We start from the raw sequence: 26,460 nt of genomic DNA, 5'->3' as shown, positions 1-26,460 counted from the left end.
GACATACACTCTACACCGTAAAAACATGTTAGTTTATTTGACATACACTCTACACTGCACAAACATCATTTGCATCTTCCAGTTTCACACTCGTTTTCAGACAAGATTCCGGAAGACTCTGTAAACACTGGAGTCGAGGCATTCGTTGATCATTTTGGAAACTCTGTCTCTCTGTGTGTTCTTTCCAATAGGGACAAGGAGTTGATTCATCCAGTTGTGTTTTGTGTACAATGTATGGATTATGGGGATTTATGAAGGCACACACATGAAACCCATCACGTACTTCCACATGTTTCCAAAGTTGTATGTTTTAGAGGAATTTACTTGGAAAAATTACGCCAAAAATGCTGGAAATGTGTGTTTACAGTCAGTGCAGAGAGGCTATAGCAAAGAACTATCCCAGGATAAATAATAAAGTCAGTGAAACATTACAACAAAACAGGATTTCTAAACTTTAATTCAGATTGTTTATCGTAAAGGTGCATTATGTAACTTTTATGGTGCTTTGGCATATTCCACAATATGATATTAAACGTCACCACCAGGTCAAGTCACAGGTCAGATCTCTGGAAAGGCGAGCCGCTTACAGTGAGAATGTATGTTTTTGAAGCCATTAAAACACATGTAGAATAAATGCTATATAAATGGGTTAATGCCATACTGTGGAACATTCCAGACAAAGCACGTCGTCATGGAGACAAGCAGAAGCACTTTTACTTGAGTAGTTAATTTGTTTAGATTTATTTACTTTATCATTTTCTATTATTGTTTTTCTTTTCCTTTTTTCCCTCCTTTCCCCCCAAATCTAATGTTTAAAATATTAAAATTAAATGATTTTTCGATTTCAAATGCATTTTCAAATAGTTTTAACATTTGATTTTTTTTTTTTCAGATCCTAAATCATCCGTAAAGTAAGATTTGTTTTGAGTTTTTGAGTTTGCAAACACTTTTAAGTAGAACAACGATAATATTGAAACGAGTAAGAATATATTGAGTAAGAAATACCTTCAAACGATGCAGAAAACTTCACCAACTCACTTCAGTTTAAACAAGTCTGAATTTAATCACCATCAACGTTTCTTGTTGCAGTGTCATTTTTGGTTAGTGGCATCAAAATAATGTCGACATCAAAATAATGTCCACATCAAAATAATGTCCACATCAAAATAATGTCCACATCAAAATAATGTCCACATCAAAATAATGTCCACGTGGAGCAGCATCTAACATTAAACACATCACAAATAAACTAAAAAGCTACAGTAAAGTAACACTGTTCTAAAGTTAGTGACGTACAGTCCCTTCTCTATAATCTGCTCTGAACCGTGTCGCAGTGAAGCTTAAATGTATTGTACATATATAATATTCCTGAGTTTCATTGTATTAAATATTATGTAATGCTAAATATAAGGCAATAATTGTGGCAGAGGTTTAGAAAACATTTTGAATAATATACATTTTTAGAAAAGGCAGTGGCCCTTTTACACGTTGTGAGCACCAACTGAATTCACATCAAGTCCAATTCATAATGACATGTTTTGGGGGCAAATTGCCACTTGTTTTTGTTTTGTTTTTTAATAGTTTTGTGCTGTCATTTTCATTCACTTCAGTAAAATGTAACATAAGTTTTAATAATGAAAGACGTTTCTTGCATGGTTTTGTAGCAATCCCGTTATATGTTGATGGAATTGAATTTAAAGGTGCACTGTGTAACTTTTCTCGTTCAACAGGACTTTCTCCCATTCAAAAAGATTGAATATGTTGTTTTAAATTGCTAAGTGCCATAGCAACGGTGCAAATCATTAAACATATCAAGCATGTATTTAATGACACATATTTGTATTGCTCAAAGCTATGGTAAAAAAAACATTCCTTGAGCAGTGTTGCCTCTCCACAGATCTGAGCTGTGACTTGACCTGGTGGGGTCATCTGCTTGTCTCCATGGATATATATAAGTGTAATGTAAAGCATCTACAAGGACATGAGCAGGTTTCCGAGAAAAGTTACATAGTGCATCTTTAAAAGTCTGAAACATGCTTTGCAAATGTAACTCCATGTTTTAAATAAAAGTGTATTTATAAAAATAGTTTAGAAATAGTATGTAGAGCATTTGTCTTGATCCCTGGATGATAAAAACATGGTTATTTTACATTGATCACAAAACAATCACTTCACAGCAACAGTGAGTCCATGTTTAGTGAAGAAGCAGCATTTGTCCAGTGTCTCCAGTGATGTCACAGACAGTGGTCGAGGGTTCAATCCCCCAAGAGTTTGTCACTTAATACTTAAAGTCTTGAAACAAAATCCAGTATAAATTTAGCCTGAGATTTGAGCTTATAAATACAGCTCATGAAGTGATCATAGTTTAAAAGCACAGTTGAAAGCTGATGGGAAAAGGTAGCTTTAGCGCCAATAAATGTGTAAACTGTTCAGAAGTATTCGAATCCTGGCTCTGACAAACTACTGCATGTCCTCCCTTCTCTCTTCCCCATTTCATGCTCAGCAGTCGTGTCTAAAAAAATCTTTTGGCTGATGGCCAATCGCCACTTCATGCAAAAAAATAAAAACAAAATTAATTAATTATTTTGCGTTGATCCAAGGCAAATAATTTGAATTTAATTTGTCATAATTTGATCCAATTATAAACTCTTTGAGCTTATGCACGTGTGGATTTAGCATATTAATACTGTTTTAATTTTTTTATTTTATATTCCAACCTGAAGAATGAAACCTGCATTTCATTCAGGAGACATTGTCGTTCACTTTATCATTAACTACACCTTAATTAGCCTTAATAAAGCATGAACAAAGACATAATTCATAATGAACAAGTGGTTTATTAAGAACGATTCAGGCTTAGTAACTTCGTAATCAATACCACAAATCTAACTCCTTAATTAAGTAATTTATAAGCCTGAATAATTCTTAATAAAGTATTTGTTCATTATGCATTAAGTCTTTGTTCATGCTTTATTCATGTATAGTTAATAGAAAGTTGTTTTGGGATAATACAAGTTGATTGGAGCAAGTTTCCCTGTTTTTGTTTCTGATCTCTTAAGTTTGTTCACATTTATGAAGCTAATATCCCTTTTCCCGTCGCACTGACAGTTGTTCCTCAAACCTCACTTCGAGCCAAAGTCCAAAGTCCTTCATGTTTTCCCCCCTAAACTCCGCCGCCCGTCCGCCCGTCCGACTCCTCCGCCCGTCGCCCTCCGTCCATCTCCAGCAGGTTCATGGCGTCTCTTACCGACACCGCTACGTAATACGCGTGCGGCTTCAGCGTCAGCCCGTAGTCGTAGCCCATGGACGGGGGCCTGGAGGGGTCGGACTTGATGTCGCACTGATGAGCTGTGAGCGCCGTGAACAGGAAGAGCTGCAGTTTGGACAGCTCTTCGCCGATGCACCTCCGTTTGCCCAGAGAGAAGATGAGCACGTTGCTGGTCAGATCCTTGTTCAGGGCGCCCTCCGCCGTGAGGAACCGCAGCGGGTTGAAGGTCTCGGGCTCGTCCCACACTTTAGGGTCGTGGTTGATGGACCATTGGTTGATGAAGACGACGGTGTTCTTGGGCACGGGGAAGCCGCCGATGGAGGTGTCCGCGGTGGTGGCGTGAGGGATGGTGAGCGGCACGAAGCTGGAGTAGCGCATGACCTCGTAGATGAAGGCCATGACGTAAGGCAAGCGCGGCTGGTCCTCGAGCGACGGCAGGCGACTTCGGCCCACCACTTTGTCCACCTCCTGCTGCAGGCGCTGCTGCAACTCTGGGAACCTGCGGGACACAGAGGGTTGTCAGACCAGCAGCATCGTGTTTGTTCTTTGAGTTCAAATGAAAGTCAATAGAATAAATGACTCATGTTCGAAAGGGAGTAGGAAAATGTGTGATTACTTCTGATTTAAAACAGCCAGAGCTGAGCAAACACAGGGACAACAAAACAGTCAAATACACAATCTTATGATGTTTTTTTCTGTTCAGTTTCTTTTTTGAATGTACCCTTTTTACACCGTGACTTATATAGATATGTCTCTGTCCCTCCGGCGTCGCTCTGAACATCAGACCTGAGTGAAGTGTTTATGGGAAAATGCTGACAGTGCACTTACTCATCAGCTCAGATCAGGCCGCTCCACTTGTCTCCTGAACTCTCCCTCTTTCTTTATTATTATGACATAATGTGCCAAACGATGGAAATGATTTCATGCAGAGCCAATGATTAACATCTCCATGAATTGAGAAACCGTATGGGTTATTTTTTTGTGATATTTGGATTCCTCAGCATTTGTACATTTTTTGATGAATATAGAATATTTTGAATGCACCTTTTGTTCTCTATAACAAAGGTGTAGTCCTATTTTGGACGTGGTTTGATATAGTTTAGAACCAGAATGGTCATTTTATGGACTTTGTTTCTTGTCAATTATTTTCTTAAGTGGAAAAGAAAACTTCTGCAATAAACAACCGACTAATTTTGTTATTTCAGTGTCATAAAATGAATGTTCTTTAATTGCAGCCCAATCTTAATTATCAAGACTTTTATGCGTGACAAATGAGAGTTTAAAGAGACAAAACTGGGCTTAATGTTTATGTTTATTTATAACCAAAAGTAGTAAAGATGTGTTTTTGTCACAGCAGTGTCACAGTGTCATCCCTGCGGTTGCTGTGGAGACTAAAATCCAGTCTCTGCACCCTGCACTCTGCCATGAGTGAAGGCGCATAAAGACATGTACATGTACCTTGTACTATAAAGTGGTACTTTTAATGCACTGACCTGATGAGGAGGAGGATGATCCACTGCTGCGCCGTGGACAGCGTGTCCTGGCTCGCCCCGAACACGTCTCCCACAGTCGGTGTGACATAGTCCTTCTCCAGCGTGATCCCGGAGCGGTCCCGGAGATTGTCCAGCGCCACGATGTACGCGTCCGTCATGTCCCGGATGATGCCGGACTCCATGGTCTTCTTATGCGCCACTACTTTGTCGCGGATGAACGTGCAGAACTCCAGGTTCAGTTCCTTGAAGTTGTCGAAGATGGTTTTGATGGGGTTTGGAAAGTACTGCAGCCACGGCATCACGTCCACGATGCTGCCCGCGCCCACAGTCTTGGTGAACTGGTCATTTCTGCCCACGACCTGTCGGAACTCCTCATCGTTATACGAGTAGCGCTTTCCGAAACAGAGCGCGCTCATGGTGTTGGCTGTGGACACCACTAGATATGACAGAGGCACAAAGTACCGTTGCTCCTCAGTCTTTTCCACAAAAAGCTGCAGAAGTTCTTTGAACTCACTCAGAATGTGATGCTCAAATGTTTTCTTGGTGTCAGGATTGCCCTGATAAAACATACGCAAAGTGGATTGTGATATTTTTCGGTGCACTTTCCACCACTCAGTTGAAGTGTTGAACGCGACTCCGTTGCCCTCAGAAACGTACTTAAACGAAGTGAAGTCCGGTCTCCCCGCGAAGTCCGGTCCCTGTTTGACCAGCGCCTGTTTGATGGAGTCTCCGTTCAGAACCACCACGGGCCTGGAGCCCAGTTTAATCTGGAAAACATCACCGTATTTCTGGGTCAAACGCGTCAAGTACTTGTGTGGTGCACTGCCCATCTGTGCCGCGTTCCCAATGATGGGCCACGGGAAAGGCCCCGGGAGAGAGGAGCGCGTCCGCAGCCAGCGCCGCAGGTGCAACGTGAACAGCAGCGTGACGCACGAGAGCAGCAGCGCCCTGAGGGTCGCGGGGTGAATGCTTTCTGCCGTCAGGTCCATGACCTGCATGTTGCGCAGCGAGGACCACATCAGGAGGACTTTATCCGCGCGGCACAGGTGGTGCAGGTGGTGCAGGTGGTGCAGGTGGTGCAGGTGGTGCAGGTGGTGCAGGTGGTACAGGTGGCGCAGGTGGTGCAGGTGGTGCAGGTGGTGCAGGTGGTGCAGGTGGTGCAGGTGGCGCAGGTGGTACAGGTGGCACAGGTGGCACTGGTGGCACTGGTGGCACAGGTGCCACTGGTGGCACAGGTGGCACAGGTGGCACTAGAGGCAGAGGCGTCAGTCTCATCAACTAAAGGCTCCAGATGCACGCGTCCTGAGGCTGAGGCTGTGCAGCGCAGTGATGCAGAACTGTGCTTCTCACTCCTCTGTCCATTGAGGCTTTGAGACGCCGCAGCTTCCCATTTGTCCTTTAACACTGCAGCAGCAGCACGCGCGCTCACGAGGCCCTCCCTTCTCTGAGCGCGTGAGTGCGGTTGCAACAGACGCGAAAGACAGACACTCAACAAAAAAATATAACAATCACAAATGCAATTGTTAGATTTAATTCAGAATTATATTGGACGCGATTACACAGAATTGGTTTGTAAATAAAGAATTATATTTTATTCAGAGTTATCTGTACCATATATATATATATATATATATATATATATATATATATATATATATATATATATATATATATATATATATATATATTATATATATATAACAGATCCCCTGAAAAACTTCAGACATCTCACATTTCTGGACTGAGAAATGTGCACCCTCAAGCTCCCAGGCCAGAGGACTCGAACTTAGAAAAAAAAAAGGGTCAAGACCACCAGCGGAGGGTGAGAAGGGGATTTGTAAAAATGGTATATATAATATTTATATATATATATATATATATATATATATATATATATATATATATATATATATATATATATATATATATATATATAAATGTAAAATATATGTTTATTATATTTTTGTTACATTCATAGATTACAGTATTATTTCTTTCTCCTCTGAACTGTAACTGTAGCCCGCAGGCTGCAGAGCGCCTCCTGCTCACGGCTCATGTTTCCTCACATCCCGGGACGGGGCAGTGCGCTTTCCCGTGCAGCCACCAGGCGGAGGCCCCGCGCGCGCCTCTGAGTCAGGGGCCTGGACTCAAGAATTCAGAGACTGAACGCTTTCTAAGAAGGCCGTGGCTGCAGAGCCGCGGCGCGGTCAAAATGGCACAGCAATTTTAGGAACCGCGGCACGGCCATATAGCCTCATGGCTAACCCTAACCTTAACCCTAACCCTAACCTTAACCCGGCGCGGTCTAAAACGGCGCGGTCAAATAGCCCAGCAGTTTCAGGAGCCGCGGCACAAAATAACATGGCAGTTTCGGCCGCGTGCCGCGGCTCTGTAGACACTCCCTTCTAAGAACAACAGCGAGTTACAAAGGGCATGATGAATTAAGAGCCCTTTTTATTTTTTATTTGTTCTACATTTTACATGTATCATGTGTCACTACTTCGCCTATTGTATTACTATTTAAATTAAAACTGTACAATTTAAAGATCGTTCAATTACCCCAAAGGTATAAATATGAATTAAATTTACTATTTATATATATATATGTTATGTTTTCATCCTATTGTGCAAATATTTGCCTTTTTTATTATATCAAAAAGACAATCTAAATCTCAGTGGGACTTACCTGGTTGAATAAAGATAAATAAATGAAATAGCTATACAAATTGCATGAGAATGAGTGCAAAGCCACACCAGGTTTAGTATTGTTCTGGTTCGGATTCAGTTCAGCACCGCGGACAGCGTCCTCTGACCCACAACTCTTTCCACTATTTTGGACATTTCTTTCAGACAACATTACGAAACACACATATCTTATAGGGCTAAAGGCAGTGCTGAATATTATCTTGACTTGGGAATTTTCTCTGCCTTTATCATCTTTACAAAGACACGTGTATTAGATTTTAACTCAAGATGAACAGAACATATAAATAATTATGTTCATTGTTAGATTTATTTTGATTGAATATCTTTTTTACAATGTATTTTACTAAGAGTGTGTCAGCATTTATCTTGGGTGGTATGTTCTGGCAGTGATGACTGTTTTTAAATGGCTTTACAAATAAACTTGACCTTGACCATTACAGAACAGCTCTTGTGCTCGTGTTAAAGTGCTGGGTCTTTTGTGTATTCCGTGACTACTCTTTGTCTCTGCTGCTCTGAGGCCCATTGCGTGTGAGAGCAGAGGCAGGGCAGGGGGTGGGGCCAATAACAGATGACATACAGGTGAATGGTCTCCATAGTAACCCGGTGTTTAGACCAGGTCAAAACTTAGTTCAATTGTCAAATGACTGATTGTATGAATGATTGAAAAAGTAAACATATATGGTATGTTTTCTCCACCTATGAAACTATGCAGCTACTTTCAAACACCAACTTGTATTCCACAGAGAAAAGCCTGCTGCAAAGTGCGATAGAACAATAAGTCTCTCACAATGTGAATCTCATGGTATGATATTTATTGTCATGTTTATTGTTGAGAGGCTAAAATAATTGTGGAAATGTTTCTTTTTTAACAGTGTTCTCTGCATTAAAACGGAGCAAAGGATCATGGACATATTGTGCAAAATCAACTGAGTGCTCAGAAAATTCCTGTTTTCACCTACCTCCTATCCCCACCCACATCCTTGTGCGTTTTTTCGTTATTTGAAAAAGACTCAGAGTTACACAAGTCGAGTTCTAAAATGTCACACAGCTAATTTTCAAAAAATAAAAACACATAAAAATCTACTGCTTGATATGGTGAAATGTCCCTATGAAGAGGCGGAGCTTATCATTCTTGCAGTTTCGAACAGGAAGTCTAGATTAATAGTGTTTTACCAGAACATAATATAAAATGGTATCAATACAGCTAGAATAATCTCCTGTCATTTTAGAAAAGAAAAATAGTTATTAAAAATTTAATTATTTACCATATTTAAAAGTATTATTATTTGCTCTATTGCCATTTTAGTTTTATATTTCAAATCATTAATTTTTATTTCTTTTTTTTACTAGCTTCCAGAGCATACTGCGTAAACACTGAGGCCTCTTCTTCAGCACGCTCTTAGGTTCAGATCCCATAGTCTCAGTTATCCCATAGATCACTGGTAGAGGACGTACTTAACAGGATTAACAATACTAGTGTGAATGAAGCTAAATACAACTCCAGGTATGTTTTTGATGAGGAAATGGTTAAAAACTTAAAAGGCAATTTGATATGTATGTCCTTTAAGCAATGTTGCTTCAATATATTGTAACTACAATACAATAGTATTATATTATTTTGAGACCACCATGTCACCATATGCAATGTGTAAATATGCAATAAATGAATAAATAAAATCTGTTTTTCTGCCTTCATCTCTGACACATCACATGAGTCAGTATCAGCAGCTCGTTTACATTCAACTCGTAGTTTCATTCACAGATTGGCGTTTTGAGGAAGTGTTACATCACTCTTTGCTGTTCTGAGGAGTCTACATCTGATTTATGAGCTCATTTTGTGACGCACGAACAGGGGCCAGGAGCAGTTCAGGGGACGGGCCCTGGGGCCACAGCTCCTGTCACGCAAAAGTACTCCATCAAACGCTGACATCCAGGAAAATGAGGAGTGACACTGATTGATTGAGATACTGTTTTCACTTTACTTTAAACTTTATTAATATAACAGTCTTTGCAGCTCTAGTAATAAGTGTGCATGTTTTCATAATCAAGATAAGAATAAAGATATTAACAAGAGATAATAAAATGTAGATAATTAAGTGCTGATTGAGTCATTTTTGTTTGTACATGTCTGTAACTATATGTGTTAATGTACGCCTCACTGTTTTTGTTCTGTTTTTGGATACGTTTGATGGGAGCAAATCAGCTGCGGTATTTGGTCACAGCAAACCATATAGCTTTAATTTATTATCAGTTTCTGTAACTTCATAAAACAATAAGTTGTTAAAATGTCATTTAAGTTCTAAATGTGTTTTTTGGATGGAAAACAGCCGTATTATGGACATATTGTGTGTTATCTAATATCTGGTTAGCTTCCGTTGTGTCTTCCAGTACACATGTCGGTTGAATATAATTAAAATAGTAGATAAATGTAAATTTACAGTCAATACCATGAAATTGAATAAAAGTAATAATGATGGAGGACATTTTAAATGTAGTGCAAATAATTGGTAAACAACCACATGGTTATTTGTTTTAGTAAGCTTAATCTGTCATGCATTACTCCAATGTCTGTGAACAATAACTTTACTTTCCATACAATTAAATGCAGCATGTGACTAATGCATTAAACAAGAATTGTCAGTCAGTCAGAAACACTCAATGCAGTTCATCCTACTTAGAAATTCAAATTACTTCTTTTAGTTGACCCACAATGAGAGTAATTACTAAGGCTCACTTACTGTAGATGTAAACTGAGCAGTGCCTTTTATCTGCTTCCCGAGTAAGTGTAGCTCTACAGGCCATTGTTAGATAATGCAGAGTGATTAGGCCGTGTTAACGGTGGCTCCAAGCTTCTCTGTGTCTGTCAGGGGAAATGGACTTCAGGTAACTCAACACTGCGCCGTGTGAGGGGACATTTTATCTTGGCAGGACACATTCATACTCTACGCATCAGTCGTTTTGCCATTAGGACCAACAAGAGACAAGGCATACTTACTCCCTGTTTACTGATGCTTAGATCGAGCAGTTTTGAGCTCACTATCATGAAAGATTCTATTTTCTTGTCTGTTACATCAACACATTCATTCTAAAAGGCCAGATGTGGTTCTGCAATACAATAGATACTGTAGAAATAGAACAAAAACAAAACCGGTACTGTAGTTATTGCACATGTGTCAGTGTTATAAACCTTGTCATTGTGGGTTTGCTTCTCGGCTCTGATTGTTTGTTCAATGCCCCTACCCAAATAAACCTTTTTTGTATGTACACCAGGTCTAAATAAAGACTCATCTTGTTTTGCTGGGGGGGGGATCAATAAGCAAATAGCAAAGAAATAGATACATGATCTCACTTTTTTTTTTTTACTTAAAATAATGTATACAGTGAAAAGTACACATAGACATGACTTTATTTCAGCTCAAATCAGAGCGTTGCTGTACTGGACCCGGAGTACGAAGCTCAATGGAAAAAATGTGATCAAGAGGTTCTTGCACAGGCCTCACTGGCAGATGACAAACGGCTGGGTCAAATGGAGGAAGTGGAGAATCCCTGGGTAAAATATGTGCTTACAACCTAGAAAGAGCAAATCAAAAGAAGCAGAACCAAAGATTCAACGACTGGATAATAAAAGGTATAAAAGTCCATCAACACTCATGTTTGGAGGGAGTTCTATAGGAAAAAATGTATCATGATGTTTTTACTTAAGACCATGTCAAAGTGCTCACTATTTACAAGGAAGAAACTGACTGGCGATGATTTATGGATTCAAAAACAGCGGGAAATCTCCGGATCGCTACCTTTGATCACAAATTTGAGATAAATTTGAACTCCAGATATGTTTTTGATGAGGAAGCTAAGCTATAACATGGGTAGAAGCTCAAAAAGGTTGTTGTTGTTAACTTTTCTGAAATTGCCGTGATATAACATGTTGGTTGCACTACTTCTTGTTTTGAAACACTGCACTGCCTGACCGAACGTCCACTTTAAGCTGCCTGGTGGTTCGCCTGTCCTCCTCTGACTCTCGCTTGGTGCTCCCTTCACTAGGTTTTACCCGCCTTTGTCCCACATAAACCATCTTAATTGTGTTGTGACAATCCCGGACACCCATTTAGGAACATGCCGTGGTCAGCCAACCTCAAACTTTTAAAAAATCACAACGTATTAAGTGTGTTTTCACTGCGTAATTGCGTGTGACACTTAACAGTCAACATAGATACACAAACGCACATATGGGGCCATGCGCATGACCCCGGCCTGTTAATTATCGTTTTTTGGAGACGCCGCCGCAGAGTTAGTCTGGCGTAGAGTCAGGAGAGTTGAACGTTGGGCTAAACGTTTCACTTTGGTCGAACCGAAAAACCTCATTGACCTCGCGTCTCCGGATGTCAAAATTTCTCCCCCCTTTTCCGCCCCGAAACTTCCCAGAAAGCCTCTGAAAAGCATCAGTGATTCTAATGAGTTAGTCGAGTAATGACCATACAGAAACGCTTTTGAATTTGTGCTTCTTTACACAATTTTTTCTTCTTCCGTAGTCAGCCGTCCGTGAAGCTGTCTCCTCTTTTCTCTCACTGAAAGGTTTTTACCCAGAATTGTCCTTCAATTGTTACGCTTCAAGCTGCATGACTGCGCTTTCACAAATCGCTCAAAATAAAGCCGGGGCCGCTCCAAACTGCTAACTGCTGTTGCTGTTTGTATTGACCTCATTGAAGAGACCGAAGAATGGAAACTCTAAGCAGTGTTTGGGGTTTGAACTGGGTTTAATGAAGATGGAGCTGTTTTGTTTTGCAGAACACAATGAGAAATATTTAAAACAACGATCGCATTGAAAAATCGACAGTAAGTATTGCACGGTCTCCAGATTGACACAATGGTGATTATGGTTTTCCCTTTAAATGCAGAACAATTCATGTCTAATGTGGCCAATTGTACTTGAAGAAAGACTGAAAGTTGCCAACAATGGAAGAACTACAAAGAACAATTATTACAATTATTTACATTTCTGTCTCTAGTACTGCACAGGTGGCATTGCCACAGCAAGAAGGATGTGGGTTTGACACCCGGGTCAGACCGGGTCAGACCGGGTCAGACCGGGTCAGACCGGGTCAGACCGGGCCAGACCAGGCCTTTCTGTGTGAAGTTTACATGTTTCTCCCCTTGTGTGGATGGATTTCCTCTGGGCACTCCGGTTTCCCTCGTCACCATAGGTAAAAACCTCCAGCGAAGGTCGTCCCGACCAAGCTGAGATGGGTTCCCAAGATCTGCACTTCAGCGACCGCTGCTCCTGAAGAGATGCTCCAGTGACACTTACAAATGTAGAGGAAAAATGTCTTTATGGGACAATAAAGTGTACCTTAACCTTACCTTACCTTAATTACTAGCTTTGGAATTAATTTTGAACAACACAATTGATCAATTTACTCACAATGGCCAAAATATCATGAAATCTTTAATTCACGTTTATGCAAAATGACCAGTTTTTTTGACCAAATGCCAGCTGAAAGAAATACAAATTTAGATAATTTTTAGAATTTTGTTGTTTGTAAAATATTTAGTCTTTATTGAACAGGACAACTGTGAAAAAAGGAGAGAGAGAGAGAGAGAGAGAGAGAGAGAGAGAGAGAGAGAGAGAGAGAGAGAGAGAGAGAGAGAGAGAGAGGGGAGACATTTGGCAAATGGTAGAGGCTGAGAATCAAACTCTCACCTCTCTAAAAATTTAAACTCTCTAAAATTCTCAAAAATTAAATTTTGAAATTAATAAAATTATTATTTATTTTTATCATCACAAATAATGATCAATCAATGCTGACATTCCGAAATGTCTTGAAATATACTGAATGATATTCAGTAAAAGGTGAATTTCACATTTGGCTCACAGCAGACACATTTTAGAGAGTTTTAATTTTTAAACACTAAAGAGTTTGAGTCACGTCTCTAACCGTCTGTGTCTAGTTTATCCTGTTTTCTCATGTGCCCTGTCGGGTCAAGCCTAGATCACTTTTTTTCTTAATCATTTGCATTTAAAGGTGCACTGTGTAACCTTTCTGGTGGGAGGTTTGCCACAGCTTGTTTCCATAGAGATATTATTGCATTGCCAGGAATGTTCATCTGTAAGTTAAGTCTGTAAGATTTCTTGCATTATTTTAATAAATTACATTTATTGCTAAAATTATTTAGAGCATGCATTTTTTATGTAAACTGCTTGTCTCCATGGAGATAAATATTTAATACAATTCTGTAGAACATTCCTGGCAAACCAATGACATTTCTTTGGACTTTGGATGCAATAGTCACTATTCTTGGGACAAACCTCATTTTTGAGATTGTTCAATCAAACTTATGCATAGAATATAAAACGTTTTGTTCTCAAAGTCTATCTTTGATAATATTTTATTCAAACTCTACGAAATAGTCAAACTTTGATACAACTATATTTGAACTCAGCACTACTTGAAGTCATAGCCACAGAACAAATGATACACGTTTAAAGAGTTAAACAAGTTTAGAGAAGGACATGCCAAACACGACCCATCCACCAGAAAGGTTGTATTGTGCACCTTTAACATGTTTTCAAAAAGCTATAACTAAGCCGTAATGAGTTTTCTGTTTCCATGGCATCAATTTCTTCCAACCCCAAAACAGAAGCTGCAGCAGCAGCATCTAATTAAACAAACATGGCACTTTTGCAGTTCACTTCTGGAGCTCTTCCTCTCGTCTTCTGGAGTTTGTCTTGTTAATTGTCGTCCCTCTCCAGCTTTAAGAGGAAAAGACAACGCGCTCTGCCCCTCTCTGCTAATCCCATTTGCCCCCCTCGTCCTGCGGGGATCAGACCGGTGTCCTGCCCCAAACTGCCTTTCATTACCAGCCTCTCGGGCCTTCTGTTTATCTGCCCCGTCGGCGGAGGTCAAAGGGCGCGCTCGAAGGGAAGTGTGGCCCCTGCGCCGCTTTCTCATGGGGTTTGGAAGGGACAGGACTGTGATTAAGGTAAATGTGTTGAAAGGCGATTCGCGAAGGACTTGGTTCTGAGGCGGAGAAGTCACGCGAGAATAGAACTGTTCTTTACAATGTTTAGACAAAGTAGCAACTGTGAACGTCAGAAGCTCAGTCAGAAGAGACGTTTTACCACTACTAATGCTTGATGGTTTCCTCCTACAGCTGGGATCGGCGTCATTCAAGAACACAAATGTAGAAGAGTTGAAGATTTCATTCGCAAAAGCAGATCAATTTGTAATTCTGATACTAGGTTCTACGCACGTTTTACGAACAATGTCATGGAGGGATTTGAAGAAGTGATGTAATAATATCTGTATTGCACTAAAATAGGTTCAGCTTTTTAAAACACTGCTGGCCCAAGAGTAAATGTAATGTAAGCATAAGCCTTACCCGTTTCTTTTCAAATCATCTCTCACAAAGATGTAAAAAAACAATTGTATAATCTCTTCCAATCCAAAGTAAAAGCTACACTGTAATTACATCCTCTAGATCTGGAGAAGGTTTCGCAGCATCAGGATTGGTTCTTCTCTTGGTAAGTGATCATCAGAAACCTTAGACGTTGTTAGCATCATTCAAGAAGACTCATAAAGAAGACTTATTGTCATGGCATTATAAAATGTACAAACCAATAGTAGAATCTCTTCACTTCCAGTCCAAACCTACACTTTAATCGAGTCGTATAGAAAGTTTGAGCAGATCAGGTCTGAAGAGCAAGAACATCGAGGATCGTTCTTCTTTTGGCAGTGACTTTTCTCCAGACTTTGAGCTTCAGTAGTGTCTTCTTCGTTTAGGAAGAATATATTCCCGTTCTAAGTTCATAGTTGTAAATATCCAAAGAAAAAATACTGTCAAAATCTAAATAAGCCATAAATCCCGAGCAGGCAATCCCAAAAAGTAACATTTTCCCAGCAGACCATGAGATCCCTCCACAGTCGCTTCGGCAGGACTTCTTCTTCTGGTGTGTCCACAGTAGAAGTCTCCTTGTCGGCTCAGACCAGAGCGGGGCTGTTGTTGTTGTTGTTGTTGTTGTGGCTGAGGGTTTTATACGGCCTGTGTTTTCACATGAATGCAAAATAAGTCACACTTTACTGCTCCAGAGCCTGGGTTTGTTTCAGCCCCTCCAGCCGTGAGCTCACAAACAAGAAAGCGACACTAAAGTCTACAGCTTACTGCTTTGCACTGGGTTTAATGATGTGAAGGATGAAATAAAATATGTATATCGCATTGCTGTTTTGGAGATATGCAAAATTAGAATATTGTGTATATAATCTAAAACTAAAACTATTAATCTGTAATCTCCCAAACCAGAGTTTTCTTTTTTTTTTAATCTTGCACTTCAACCAAAACATTTACAGAAACTTTTTTTTTATTGTTAAAATATTGTCAGAATATTCTTATTGAGGTAATGAAAAATAAAAAAAAACAGTAAGCAGTTAGCTGTTTGTATCTATTAAGGCTAGATTAAAGCAACACTGTGGAATATTCTGGGTAAAGCAATAACATCTCTTTTTGCATTTAGACTATCTGATCTATATCTGGTTTCTTGAGTTATCAGATTATTGTCATGTAAACGGTTCCATCCGATGTTGATGATGATGAATAGAAGAAGAATACATTAAAAAAGGGGGAAATGAATGGCTTTTAGATTCCATTCAGCTCCTCTTCTCTCGTGACTCTAAATTTACATCTTCATTTTCAGCCAGGCTTCACGTCGAGATCCACATCATCTTTGCTCATTTTAAATCATCTTTGGGGGTTCTGAATCGGCTGGGCTGATTACCCGAGACGGAGCCCCCATCCTGAGTCTCTACCCAGCCAACTATCATCGCTCCATCATCGATCCATCCTCGATCCATCATCAATAAACATTCTCTCATTGTTGTGGCGTGGTCCTGGCTAGTGAATTTATTCTTAACACCAAATATTTGATCAATATCTGGTTTCTTGAGTTATCGTTGAGTTGCCATGTAAACGGTTCCATCTGATGTGAATAAAAGGACTTCCTTAGAATAGAAGATGAATACATTAAAAAAGGGGGAAAATGATGTGGCAAGGGAAAAAATGAAAGTGAAAATGTTAAAGATTGAAAGAGCTAGTTTAAAAGTCATTTGTCTTCCAACTCTGATCCAATTAATGAGTTAACTGATTACTCTAAGATATTCCTTTATTGTCCACACATGGGGAAATTTCATTGTTGCAACGCAGGTAGATACAGAGGAAAGGACAGATAACTTGTAGGAAGTTTAAAAAACACTCTTAATAGAATTAAAAAAAAAACACTTATAAACTCCTATAGACAAAACCTCTCATTTCCTAATAAGGAATGGGGGGGGGGGGGGGAATATGTAAATATACAAATTATAGAAATAAAAATAAAGATAAAAATGAACATAAAGATAAAAATTAAAATTAGAAAAACAAAATTCAAATAAAGATAAAAATTACTAGTTATCTTATTTTTACCCATTAAGATTGGTGACTTGATCATCTGACCAAACAGAAGGATATATTTGATTTAACATACCAGCAAGTAGGTTATTATTTTAATTGCAAACAGGAAAAAATAAAAACGCATAAGGTAAAGCACTGTTCCATGTGCTTCCTTCTCTCGGGCCCATGAGGTCAATGAGTTTTTAAGGAAGTCATTTGAAATCCCGTCTTATTCCCTGATGAGGATTATATTTAGTCCCAGAGCTGAACACGATCTGCTCATTGTTTCCAATAATAGCGCGGGTGGACTCGGTCATCTGAGTCACTCTTTTACAGGTCATTGTTTGCCGTTTTATTGTGCGGCTTATATATGTCACACGGCAGGACTACGTGTTCACAAAGATGAAACTTGACTTGTAGACATTGGGTCCGTGGTGTCTTGGTCGACCAAATTTTGTATGAGTCGACTAATTATTTGGAGGATTTATAGTTTGAATAATGTATACTCTTGACAGTAGAAAGGAGAAAGCATGTGGGTAACTATCAGGAAATAATGAATATAATAACCGGTTAATTTGCTTTGAAAGTCAAGTTCCATATCTTACTTTGAGTTTTTACAAAATGATCAAATATACCTCTTATTTTCACATATGACAGAACAGTGGCAAAAGAAAAATGCATTCAGTCAACTGGACAAAAGTTTTAAGACTGAAGAAACTCTCGACAAAACGTCTTCAGTCTTAAAACCTTTGTCCACTGGATCGATTTTTTTATTCGCTAAGGAACCGACCTACTGAGGATCTATACATACATTTTTTTGATACACATTTTTAAATTTTAATATCTGAACTGCTGTAGTGCTCGACAGAGATTAGCATTTTTCAAACATCAAGTCAGAACATAACAGCGTGATAAGAACATTTTTAACATTCTGTTTCTATGTCTCTCTTTATATCTAAGTCGCTCTGCAAATAAAGCAAATAAAGTCTTAATTTTTTGGGGGTTTTATGGTCCAAAGTCCACTTTTCCACTTCACAAACAACATTGAGTTAAGATTTAATGTTGAATAAAGTTTGTGTAAAGTGAAAATGTAGGTGAGCTCTATAGAAAATGTGCCAGAAGTCTTAATCCTCTGCCACAATGTGTTTCTGAAGGTGATTTCTTCAAAACATTGCTTTTTGTAAATAAAAACTTAAAATCCTGAATGCAAATGACACAAATACAGAAGTGGAGAGGGACATGCTCCAGTTTGTTGCTAAAAAGTCCAATTTACAACTTCCAAGTCCACTTTCAGAGACAAACCCACTAACCACAAGCTCAATCGTTCAATACTCGCTACCTTTACCTACCTATTTAGTAATAATCACAAGTAACATGATAACTGGCATGTACTAAAAAGTGACCATGGCAGTAAAATAAAGCTAACCCAAAGGTATATCATTTCTCTACAGTTTCTCACTACAAAATCTTCCTCCACACCCCCCACACCCCCCACGTTCCCCACAGACCAAACTGGGTTCAGAAATAGTGGAAGCTGGGTGGTTGAAAACCAGCGTCACCAAACTCCGTCAGTGTCTAAGTTTAGGAATGTGACTCAGTAGATTTAGACAGAACATAACAGCGTGATAAGAACATTTTTAACATTTTGTATCTATGTCTTTCTTTATCTGAGGAAGTCGCTCTATAAATACAGATATGAGACTTCATTATGGTTCAAAAGTCCAGTTTTCCACAAACAACGATGGGTTGAGTTGGATAAAGTTTGAGTAAAGCGTAAATATACTGTGGGTGAGCTCTATGGAAGAGCTCTTAACTTCCTTTTGACTGTTTTATGTTGTATTTTATAGTGTGTGATGGGATAAGGCCAGTATTAGGTTGCTATGTTGCTGTAAAACCCAAACCATTTTCCAAAACCCAAACTCTCTCTGATGTTTTTCCTTACCCATTACCATAACCCCGTTCCTAACCACTGAGACAGAGGTGGGTGCCAGGACCCCCTCACCTGCCATGGCTTTAACTCGCCCGGCTCACCCGGGTCACGGTGCTCTGGCCCCGGGAAGCCATCCGCCTCGCTCTGCACTTGCCACTGACCCTCTGGACCTGACACTCCAGCATGAACCGTCTCGCTCCTGTCGGTCGTCTCCAGGGCAGGTGGGGCTACAGAATAACCATCAAGTTTGACTGAGGAGTCTGGGAAAAATGTATTCAACTGATAGTTCTGTCTTTGCGTGTTTGCAAGTGTCGCTCAATAAAACGGACGTACATTTTGCTGAGCGATGTCTCCATAATTCTGCTTAAATGTATACATCTTCATGGAGACAAGCAGGTGACGCCAACAGGCATGTTATAGGTCAGAGCTGTGGAGAGGCGAGTCCAAACATAGTAGGCATGTTTTTCAAGGTAGTTTTGTGCAAAAACAAAAACACTTGTTATTGAATAGATGCACGATAGAAACGTTTAAAGCCATTCCAAACAAACTAAAATAGCTCTATGGCGACAAGTTACACAGCGCAGCTTTACAGATATACTAAAAGGATTTTGCTTTCATGTGGTAGTGTTATGGTGGAGTTAATCTCAAGGTGAGCGCTCGAGTTTGGCCCACACGTTTCTCAGAACTCATCTCCCAAAGATCTGCAGCTGCAAACCTCAGATCAGTTCGAGGCAACGCTTTGATCCGCGCTTCTAAATATAAAACCAGATTCATTGAGGGTAAAAATGTAGAACGACCGCAATGTATTTCCATTGGACGCTTGTTGTGAAGTCGTTTGTGTGACACAGTTAGTTTGGCTCCAAAGGCCCATCTGTGCGATCGGTATCTGAGCCACAGGATCAAGAGCAGATACGATCGGACAACAGAGCTGCTCAGACGCACGTACCAAACTTTACCCGGTTACGTGTTGGAATACCAGGCAACCATCCACCTGGTAACGACACTTTTATCAATCTATCTTTGTATCATTTTTACTAACACGCAAAGACTAAATATAGTAGCTCAAGATTCAAATGCAAACTTAAGAAGTCTTACTTAAACAATGAGCTTTTGCGTTCTTACCGACTTTTGTGAACTTGCAGATTATGTGTGGGATAATGTCGTTTTGGAAATATTACCAAAACTCCAGGGTCATGATCTAAAGAAGTATTACTGGCTGCAATTGTCCGCTAACAAATATCATTATATTATTGCCATTGACAGGATGGGTCAAATGCAGAGAACTAACATTTTAATGACGCTCTGCCTTGTCTCAGTTCTGTGGCTTTTATTTTGTTGTAAACTTTTTAAAAAATTAAGTTCTGCAACAATTAATCAGAATAATAGTGACTAGTTGACTATTGAAAAAATCTTAATCATATCTTAATCATTGGTAATTGTTTTCTTAACTATACAGCCTTAAAAACAGATTCCATGTTATAATAAAGACAGTGGTGTTTTTAAATAAAACTAAGCCTTTAATCACTTTATTTCAACCTCTATTTGGTTAAAATATGAATTAAGTCAATACATATAATTGACTAGTTCAGAATCAGAATAGGGTTTATTCCCATTGCCAATGAACAGAATTCACAAACATAGGAACTTGTTTGTGAATTTAACAATTTAAATATGTTATAAAATAAAAATAAAAATACTATGTACACAACATTTACAGTTGAATTTACAGATGTAGTGCAGAACGTGAACAGTGCTGTGAGTGATTAAACTGTAGTTGCAGCCTCATTGGAGCGGTTGTCTTTAAACCCGCCAGCTTTAAGGCAAGTCATTCACCTACAAAGTATGATGTTTCGGAAAGATTAGCACTTGAGCTACAACCTGGTACAACGTATGTCTCCTGTTAAGGTTCATGTACACTGCCTGCCCCCAAAAAAAGTCACCACTTCCCTTCAACTAAGCAAATACCTGCAAGCTTCCTCCTGTCTTATTGCTGCATTAAACCAGAATGATGCAGTGGGTTTCTTCTCTTTTCAGAAACAGCCATGAAGACAAATCCCGAAGTCATGGAAAGGATGTCAGTGTGTTAGAGAAGGGTCAAATCATTAGCATCGAGCAGAGAAAACATCTAAGGAGAAGCAGAAGCTAATCTACTCCAGATCTGAACCTCAGTGAGAGTGTTTGGGACGAGCTGGAGAAGGATTTGTGCAGTGGTCACTCTTTGTGCAGTGGTCACTCTTTGTGCAGTTGTCACTCTTTGTGCAGTGGTCACTCTTTGTGCAGTTGTCACGCTTTGTGCAGTGGTCACGCTTTGTGCAGTTGTCACTCTTTGTGCAGTGGTCACGCTTTGTGCAGTTGTCACTCTTTGTTCAGTGGTCACTCTTTGTGCAGTGGTCACTCTTTGTGCAGTGGTCACTCTTTGTGCAGTTGTCACGCTTTGTGCAGTGGTCACGCTTTGTGCAGTTGTCACTCTTTGTGCAGTGGTCACGCTTTGTGCAGTTGTCACTCTTTGTGCAGTGGTCACGCTTTGTGCAGTTGTCACGCTTTGTGCAGTGGTCACGCTTTGTGCAGTTGTCACTCTTTGTGCAGTGGTCACGCTTTGTGCAGTGGTCAATCTTTGTGCAGTGGTCACGCTTTGTGCAGTGGTCACTCTTTGTGCAGTGGTCACGCTTTGTGCAGTGGTCACTCTTTGTGCAGTGGTCACGCTTTGTGCAGTTGTCACTCTTTGTGCAGTGGTCACGCTTTGTGCAGTGGTCACTCTTTGTGCAGTTGTCACTCTTTGTGCAGTGGTCACTCTTTGTGCAGTTGTCACGCTTTGTGCAGTGGTCACGCTTTGTGCAGTTGTCACTCTTTGTGCAGTGGTCACGCTTTGTGCAGTGGTCACTCTTTGTGCAGTGGTCACGCTTTGTGCAGTGGTCACTCTTTGTGCAGTGGTCACGCTTTGTGCAGTGGTCACTCTTTGTGCAGTGGTCACTCTTTGTGCAGTTGTCACGCTTTGTGCAGTGGTCACGCTTTGTGCAGTTGTCACTCTTTGTGCAGTGGTCACGCTTTGTGCAGTTGTCACTCTTTGTGCAGTGGTCACGCTTTGTGCAGTGGTCACTCTTTGTGCAGTGGTCACGCTTTGTGCAGTGGTCACTCTTTGTGCAGTGGTCACGCTTTGTGCAGTTGTCACTCTTTGTGCAGTGGTCACGCTTTGTGCAGTGGTCACTCTTTGTGCAGTTGTCACGCTTTGTGCAGTGGTCACGCTTTGTGCAGTTGTCACTCTTTGTGCAGTGGTCACGCTTTGTGCAGTGGTCACTCTTTGTGCAGTGGTCACTCTTTGTGCAGTGGTCACGCTTTGTGCAGTGGTCACTCTTTGTGCAGTGGTCACGCTTTGTGCAGTGGTCACTCTTTGTGCAGTGGTCACTCTTTGTGCAGTTGTCACGCTTTGTGCAGTGGTCACGCTTTGTGCAGTTGTCACTCTTTGTGCAGTGGTCACGCTTTGTGCAGTGGTCACTCTTTGTGCAGTGGTCACGCTTTGTGCAGTGGTCACTTTTTGTGCAGTGGTCACGCTTTGTGCAGTTGTCACTCTTTGTTCAGTGGTCACGCTTTGTGCAGTGGTCACTCTTTGTGCAGTTGTCATGCTTTGTGCAGTGGTCACTCTTTGTGCAGTTGTCACTCTTTGTGCAGTTGTCACGCTTTGTGCAGTGGTCACGCTTTGTGCAGTTGTCACTCTTTGTGCAGTTGTCACTCTTTGTGCAGTGGTCACTCTTTGTGCAGTGGTCACGCTTTGTGCAGTGGTCACTCTTTGTGCAGTGGTCACTCTTTGTGCAGTTGTCACGCTTTGTGCAGTGGTCACGCTTTGTGCAGTTGTCACTCTTTGTGCAGTGGTCACGCTTTGTGCAGTGGTCACTCTTTGTGCAGTGGTCACGCTTTGTGCAGTTGTCACTCTTTGTGCAGTGGTCACGCTTTGTGCAGTTGTCACTCTTTGTGCAGTGGTCACTCTTTGTGCAGTGGTCACTCTTTGTGCAGTGGTCACGCTTTGTGCAGTGGTCACTCTTTGTGCAGTGGTCACGCTTTGTGCAGTGGTCACTCTTTGTGCAGTGGTCACGCTTTGTGCAGTGGTCACTCTTTGTGCAGTGGTCACGCTTTGTGCAGTGGTCACTCTTTGTGCAGTTGTCACTCTTTGTGCAGTTGTCACGCTTTGTGCAGTGGTCACTCTTTGTGCAGTTGTCACTCTTTGTGCAGTTGTCACTCTTTGTGCAGTGGTCACGCTTTGTGCAGTGGTCACTCTTTGTGCAGTTGTCATGCTTTGTGCAGTGGTCACTCTTTGTGCAGTTGTCACTCTTTGTGCAGTGGTCACGCTTTGTGCAGTTGTCACTCTTTGTGCAGTGGTCACGCTTTGTGCAGTGGTCACTCTTTGTGCAGTGGTCACTCTTTGTGCAGTGGTCACGCTTTGTGCAGTGGTCACTCTTTGTGCAGTGGTCACGCTTTGTGCAGTGGTCACTCTTTGTGCAGTGGTCACTCTTTGTGCAGTTGTCACGCTTTGTGCAGTGGTCACGCTTTGTGCAGTTGTCACTCTTTGTGCAGTGGTCACGCTTTGTGCAGTGGTCACTCTTTGTGCAGTGGTCACGCTTTGTGCAGTGGTCACTTTTTGTGCAGTGGTCACGCTTTGTGCAGTTGTCACTCTTTGTTCAGTGGTCACGCTTTGTGCAGTGGTCACTCTTTGTGCAGTTGTCATGCTTTGTGCAGTGGTCACTCTTTGTGCAGTTGTCACTCTTTGTGCAGTTGTCACGCTTTGTGCAGTGGTCACGCTTTGTGCAGTTGTCACTCTTTGTGCAGTTGTCACTCTTTGTGCAGTGGTCACTCTTTGTGCAGTGGTCACGCTTTGTGCAGTGGTCACTCTTTGTGCAGTGGTCACTCTTTGTGCAGTTGTCACGCTTTGTGCAGTGGTCACGCTTTGTGCAGTTGTCACTCTTTGTGCAGTGGTCACGCTTTGTGCAGTGGTCACTCTTTGTGCAGTGGTCACGCTTTGTGCAGTTGTCACTCTTTGTGCAGTGGTCACGCTTTGTGCAGTTGTCACTCTTTGTGCAGTGGTCACTCTTTGTGCAGTGGTCACTCTTTGTGCAGTGGTCACGCTTTGTGCAGTGGTCACTCTTTGTGCAGTGGTCACGCTTTGTGCAGTGGTCACTCTTTGTGCAGTGGTCACGCTTTGTGCAGTGGTCACTCTTTGTGCAGTGGTCACGCTTTGTGCAGTGGTCACTCTTTGTGCAGTTGTCACTCTTTGTGCAGTTGTCACGCTTTGTGCAGTGGTCACTCTTTGTGCAGTTGTCACTCTTTGTGCAGTTGTCACTCTTTGTGCAGTGGTCACGCTTTGTGCAGTGGTCACTCTTTGTGCAGTTGTCATGCTTTGTGCAGTGGTCACTCTTTGTGCAGTTGTCACTCTTTGTGCAGTTGTCACGCTTTGTGCAGTGGTCACGCTTTGTGCAGTTGTCACTCTTTGTGCAGTTGTCACTCTTTGTGCAGTTGTCACTCTTTGTGCAGTGGTCACTCTTTGTGCAGTGGTCATGCTTTGTGCAGTGGTCACGCTTTGTGCAGTGGTCACTCTTTGTGCAGTGGTCACGCTTTGTGCAGTGGTCACTCTTTGTGCAGTGGTCACGCTTTGTGCAGTGGTCACTCTTTGTGCAGTGGTCACTCTTTGTGCAGTGGTCACGCTTTGTGCAGTGGTCACTCTCACATCATCAAGACAAGACGCATCACTGGAAATAAATACATCTTGGTTTAGTGAAGGCTCAGTGACACAACGCCAGAGCGACAATCAAAGCTGTACATTGAAATAGTCTTTTTTTAGGAGCGTTTGAGATGAGTGCAGCTTGAAACATGCAAGAGCCGACCCGACGCAGCCGAGAAACCAACGCTGGAGCATCGTCTGCGGAGCTACCACGTGGTTAAAATGATCGAAACTGTCGTTTCACAGGGAGCACGTTCTGTCTTTTCTTGCTTTTTTCCTTTAGCGTTGTAAATTCTACAATCTAAATTCTTGTATACAGGGTTACAGACCATGTTTTAGGTGAGTATGTGACGTTAAAGAGGACGCACGTTTAGACCTGAGCCTCCTGCTGTGCTTCTCTTTGAGTTTTCCGACCTAAACTCTCCCTCTCTTCCCTCTCCTTTGTCTCCTCTCTGTCCTTTCTCCCGCTTGTGTCCTCAGACGGGCCCGTAGGGGTGAGTGGTGGAGCATGACGTTCTCACTATGTTTGCACAACACTGGGGTTCAGCTGGAGAGGCTCTGGTCTGTGTCAGAGAGAGGTGAAGCGCAACAGTTCAGCAGCTCCGGAGACAAAAGATGTCCAAAAGGAAAAGAAATGTTAAATGTTAGTGCTGAAAAGTTACTTGAAGGTACTTTAACACAGAAATATTCACATTTCTTTCCCAAAATCTAAACTCTGCTCCAAATCACATGCTTTTACAAACAAGATTCACTGTAGACGTCTATATAAAATGTAAAATAAAATAATAAAATGTAAAATAAAACTCGAACATGCTGTTGTACCTCATGTTTTAAAACTTTAATGTATGTATTGAAAACCACGCATGACAGTCAGGCATTCCCTCATCAGGATGTGTGCTACTGGCAGCCAAGGGAACTGCCGTGGGGAAATAAACAAAAGCTAGTTTGGCTCGATAGTTGTAATGAACATGATCTGAGACAGAAATGCTCAGAACGAGTCTCACGTGGATTTATGGAGTCAAAAACAACAGGGGAACATTTAGCATCACAAATTTAGAACAATTGAAACAAAGTGTTTTTGATGTGAGAATAATGTTATAACATAATATTATTAAAAAGTACATTTTGCCGCACAACATGTGTGGTTTAATTACCGCCGCTCTCCCTGGCCCCCGCTGCGCCGTGTCCCCAAACATGTTGATTGTGTTGATGTTCCTGGTTAATGGTCTGAGACGTTTGTGGACAGGGACCCCAGCGCAGGTCCGGAGCGCAGAGTGGAGTCTCTGAATGGGGTCAGACCTGGAGAGTGTCTGAGTGCGTCCAACGGTCCACACACAAAGACCAGGACATGCTCTATTAATCCCATAATGAGAAGGACTTGTCTCTGTCTCCGCTTCAGGCTCAGGAGGAAGCATGGGCCTTTAGAGGGGACGTCCTCTGATTAATGAAGATGCTTGTTTTTTCTCTTTTCCTTATTCATTGACTTTTATTTGAGCGGGACCTCCCAGTGAAGCCCCAAAGCACCAGATCACGCACAGAACGGGCCCACAAAATCTGGTGATTGAACCATGGACCTTCTTGCTGTGAGGTCTGTGTATTAAGGCGATGTTAAGGTTTAATTCAGCATTGGCCTGAACAGTTCCTGTGTCCTGGTGCGCCATGGAAAGCTTTTTTAACTTCACAATCACATTATTACAGATGAGATGTTCTGTCCTGAACGAGACAGAAGAGACAGATTATACGAAATGAACTTTTATGAGCTTCTAATTATAATAGTGTCCCTTCTTAAAGTAGTATTTTGATTGGTTCCTGCCTGTTTGAGTAATCCTGTTTCTATAATAAAGTCGTTTTAGATCAGTTTTACAGTTTATAACGGACAAAACGCAACCTATAGAAGTCAATGCACCAATCACAGCGTGTGCATCATCAGAACTTTGTC

At 41.2% G+C, this 26,460-nt stretch overlaps 1 protein-coding gene across 1 annotated transcript; it reads right to left on the bottom strand.

The window, feature by feature from the left end:
* Positions 1–3,160: 3,160 nt before the first annotated feature.
* cyp1b1 (cytochrome P450, family 1, subfamily B, polypeptide 1) lies at positions 3,161–5,821 on the bottom strand. The gene is made up of 2 exons (XM_072437074.1): positions 4,762–5,821; positions 3,161–3,767 (listed from the first exon to the last, which is right to left on the bottom strand). The coding sequence occupies exons 1-2, from the start codon at positions 5,778–5,780 to the stop codon at positions 3,164–3,166; spliced, it is 1,623 nt and encodes a 540-aa protein (XP_072293175.1). The 5' UTR covers positions 5,781–5,821; the 3' UTR covers positions 3,161–3,163.
* Positions 5,822–26,460: the final 20,639 nt, after the last annotated feature.

Source organism: Eucyclogobius newberryi, unplaced genomic scaffold (genome assembly GCF_026437365.1).
Source record: "Eucyclogobius newberryi isolate DKJ021-1_F unplaced genomic scaffold, fEucNew1.0.hap1 SCAF_8, whole genome shotgun sequence".
In the NCBI taxonomy this organism is placed as follows: Eukaryota; Metazoa; Chordata; class Actinopteri; order Gobiiformes; family Gobiidae; genus Eucyclogobius; species Eucyclogobius newberryi.
Note: the sequence above shows the minus strand (reverse complement) of the source record. Positions and strands in the feature narration are given on the sequence as shown.

What these genes read in the sequence shown, in the direction of transcription:
- cyp1b1 (XM_072437074.1), bottom strand. Translation starts at nt 5,780, where the DNA reads ATGTGGTCCTCGCTGCGCAACATGCAGGTCATGGACCTGACGGCAGAA. An exon ending in ATCATCCTCCTCCTCATCAG is followed by an intron (nt 3,768 to 4,761) that starts GTCAGTGCATTA and finishes TGTGTCCCGCAG; the next exon opens with GTTCCCAGAGTTGCAGCAGC.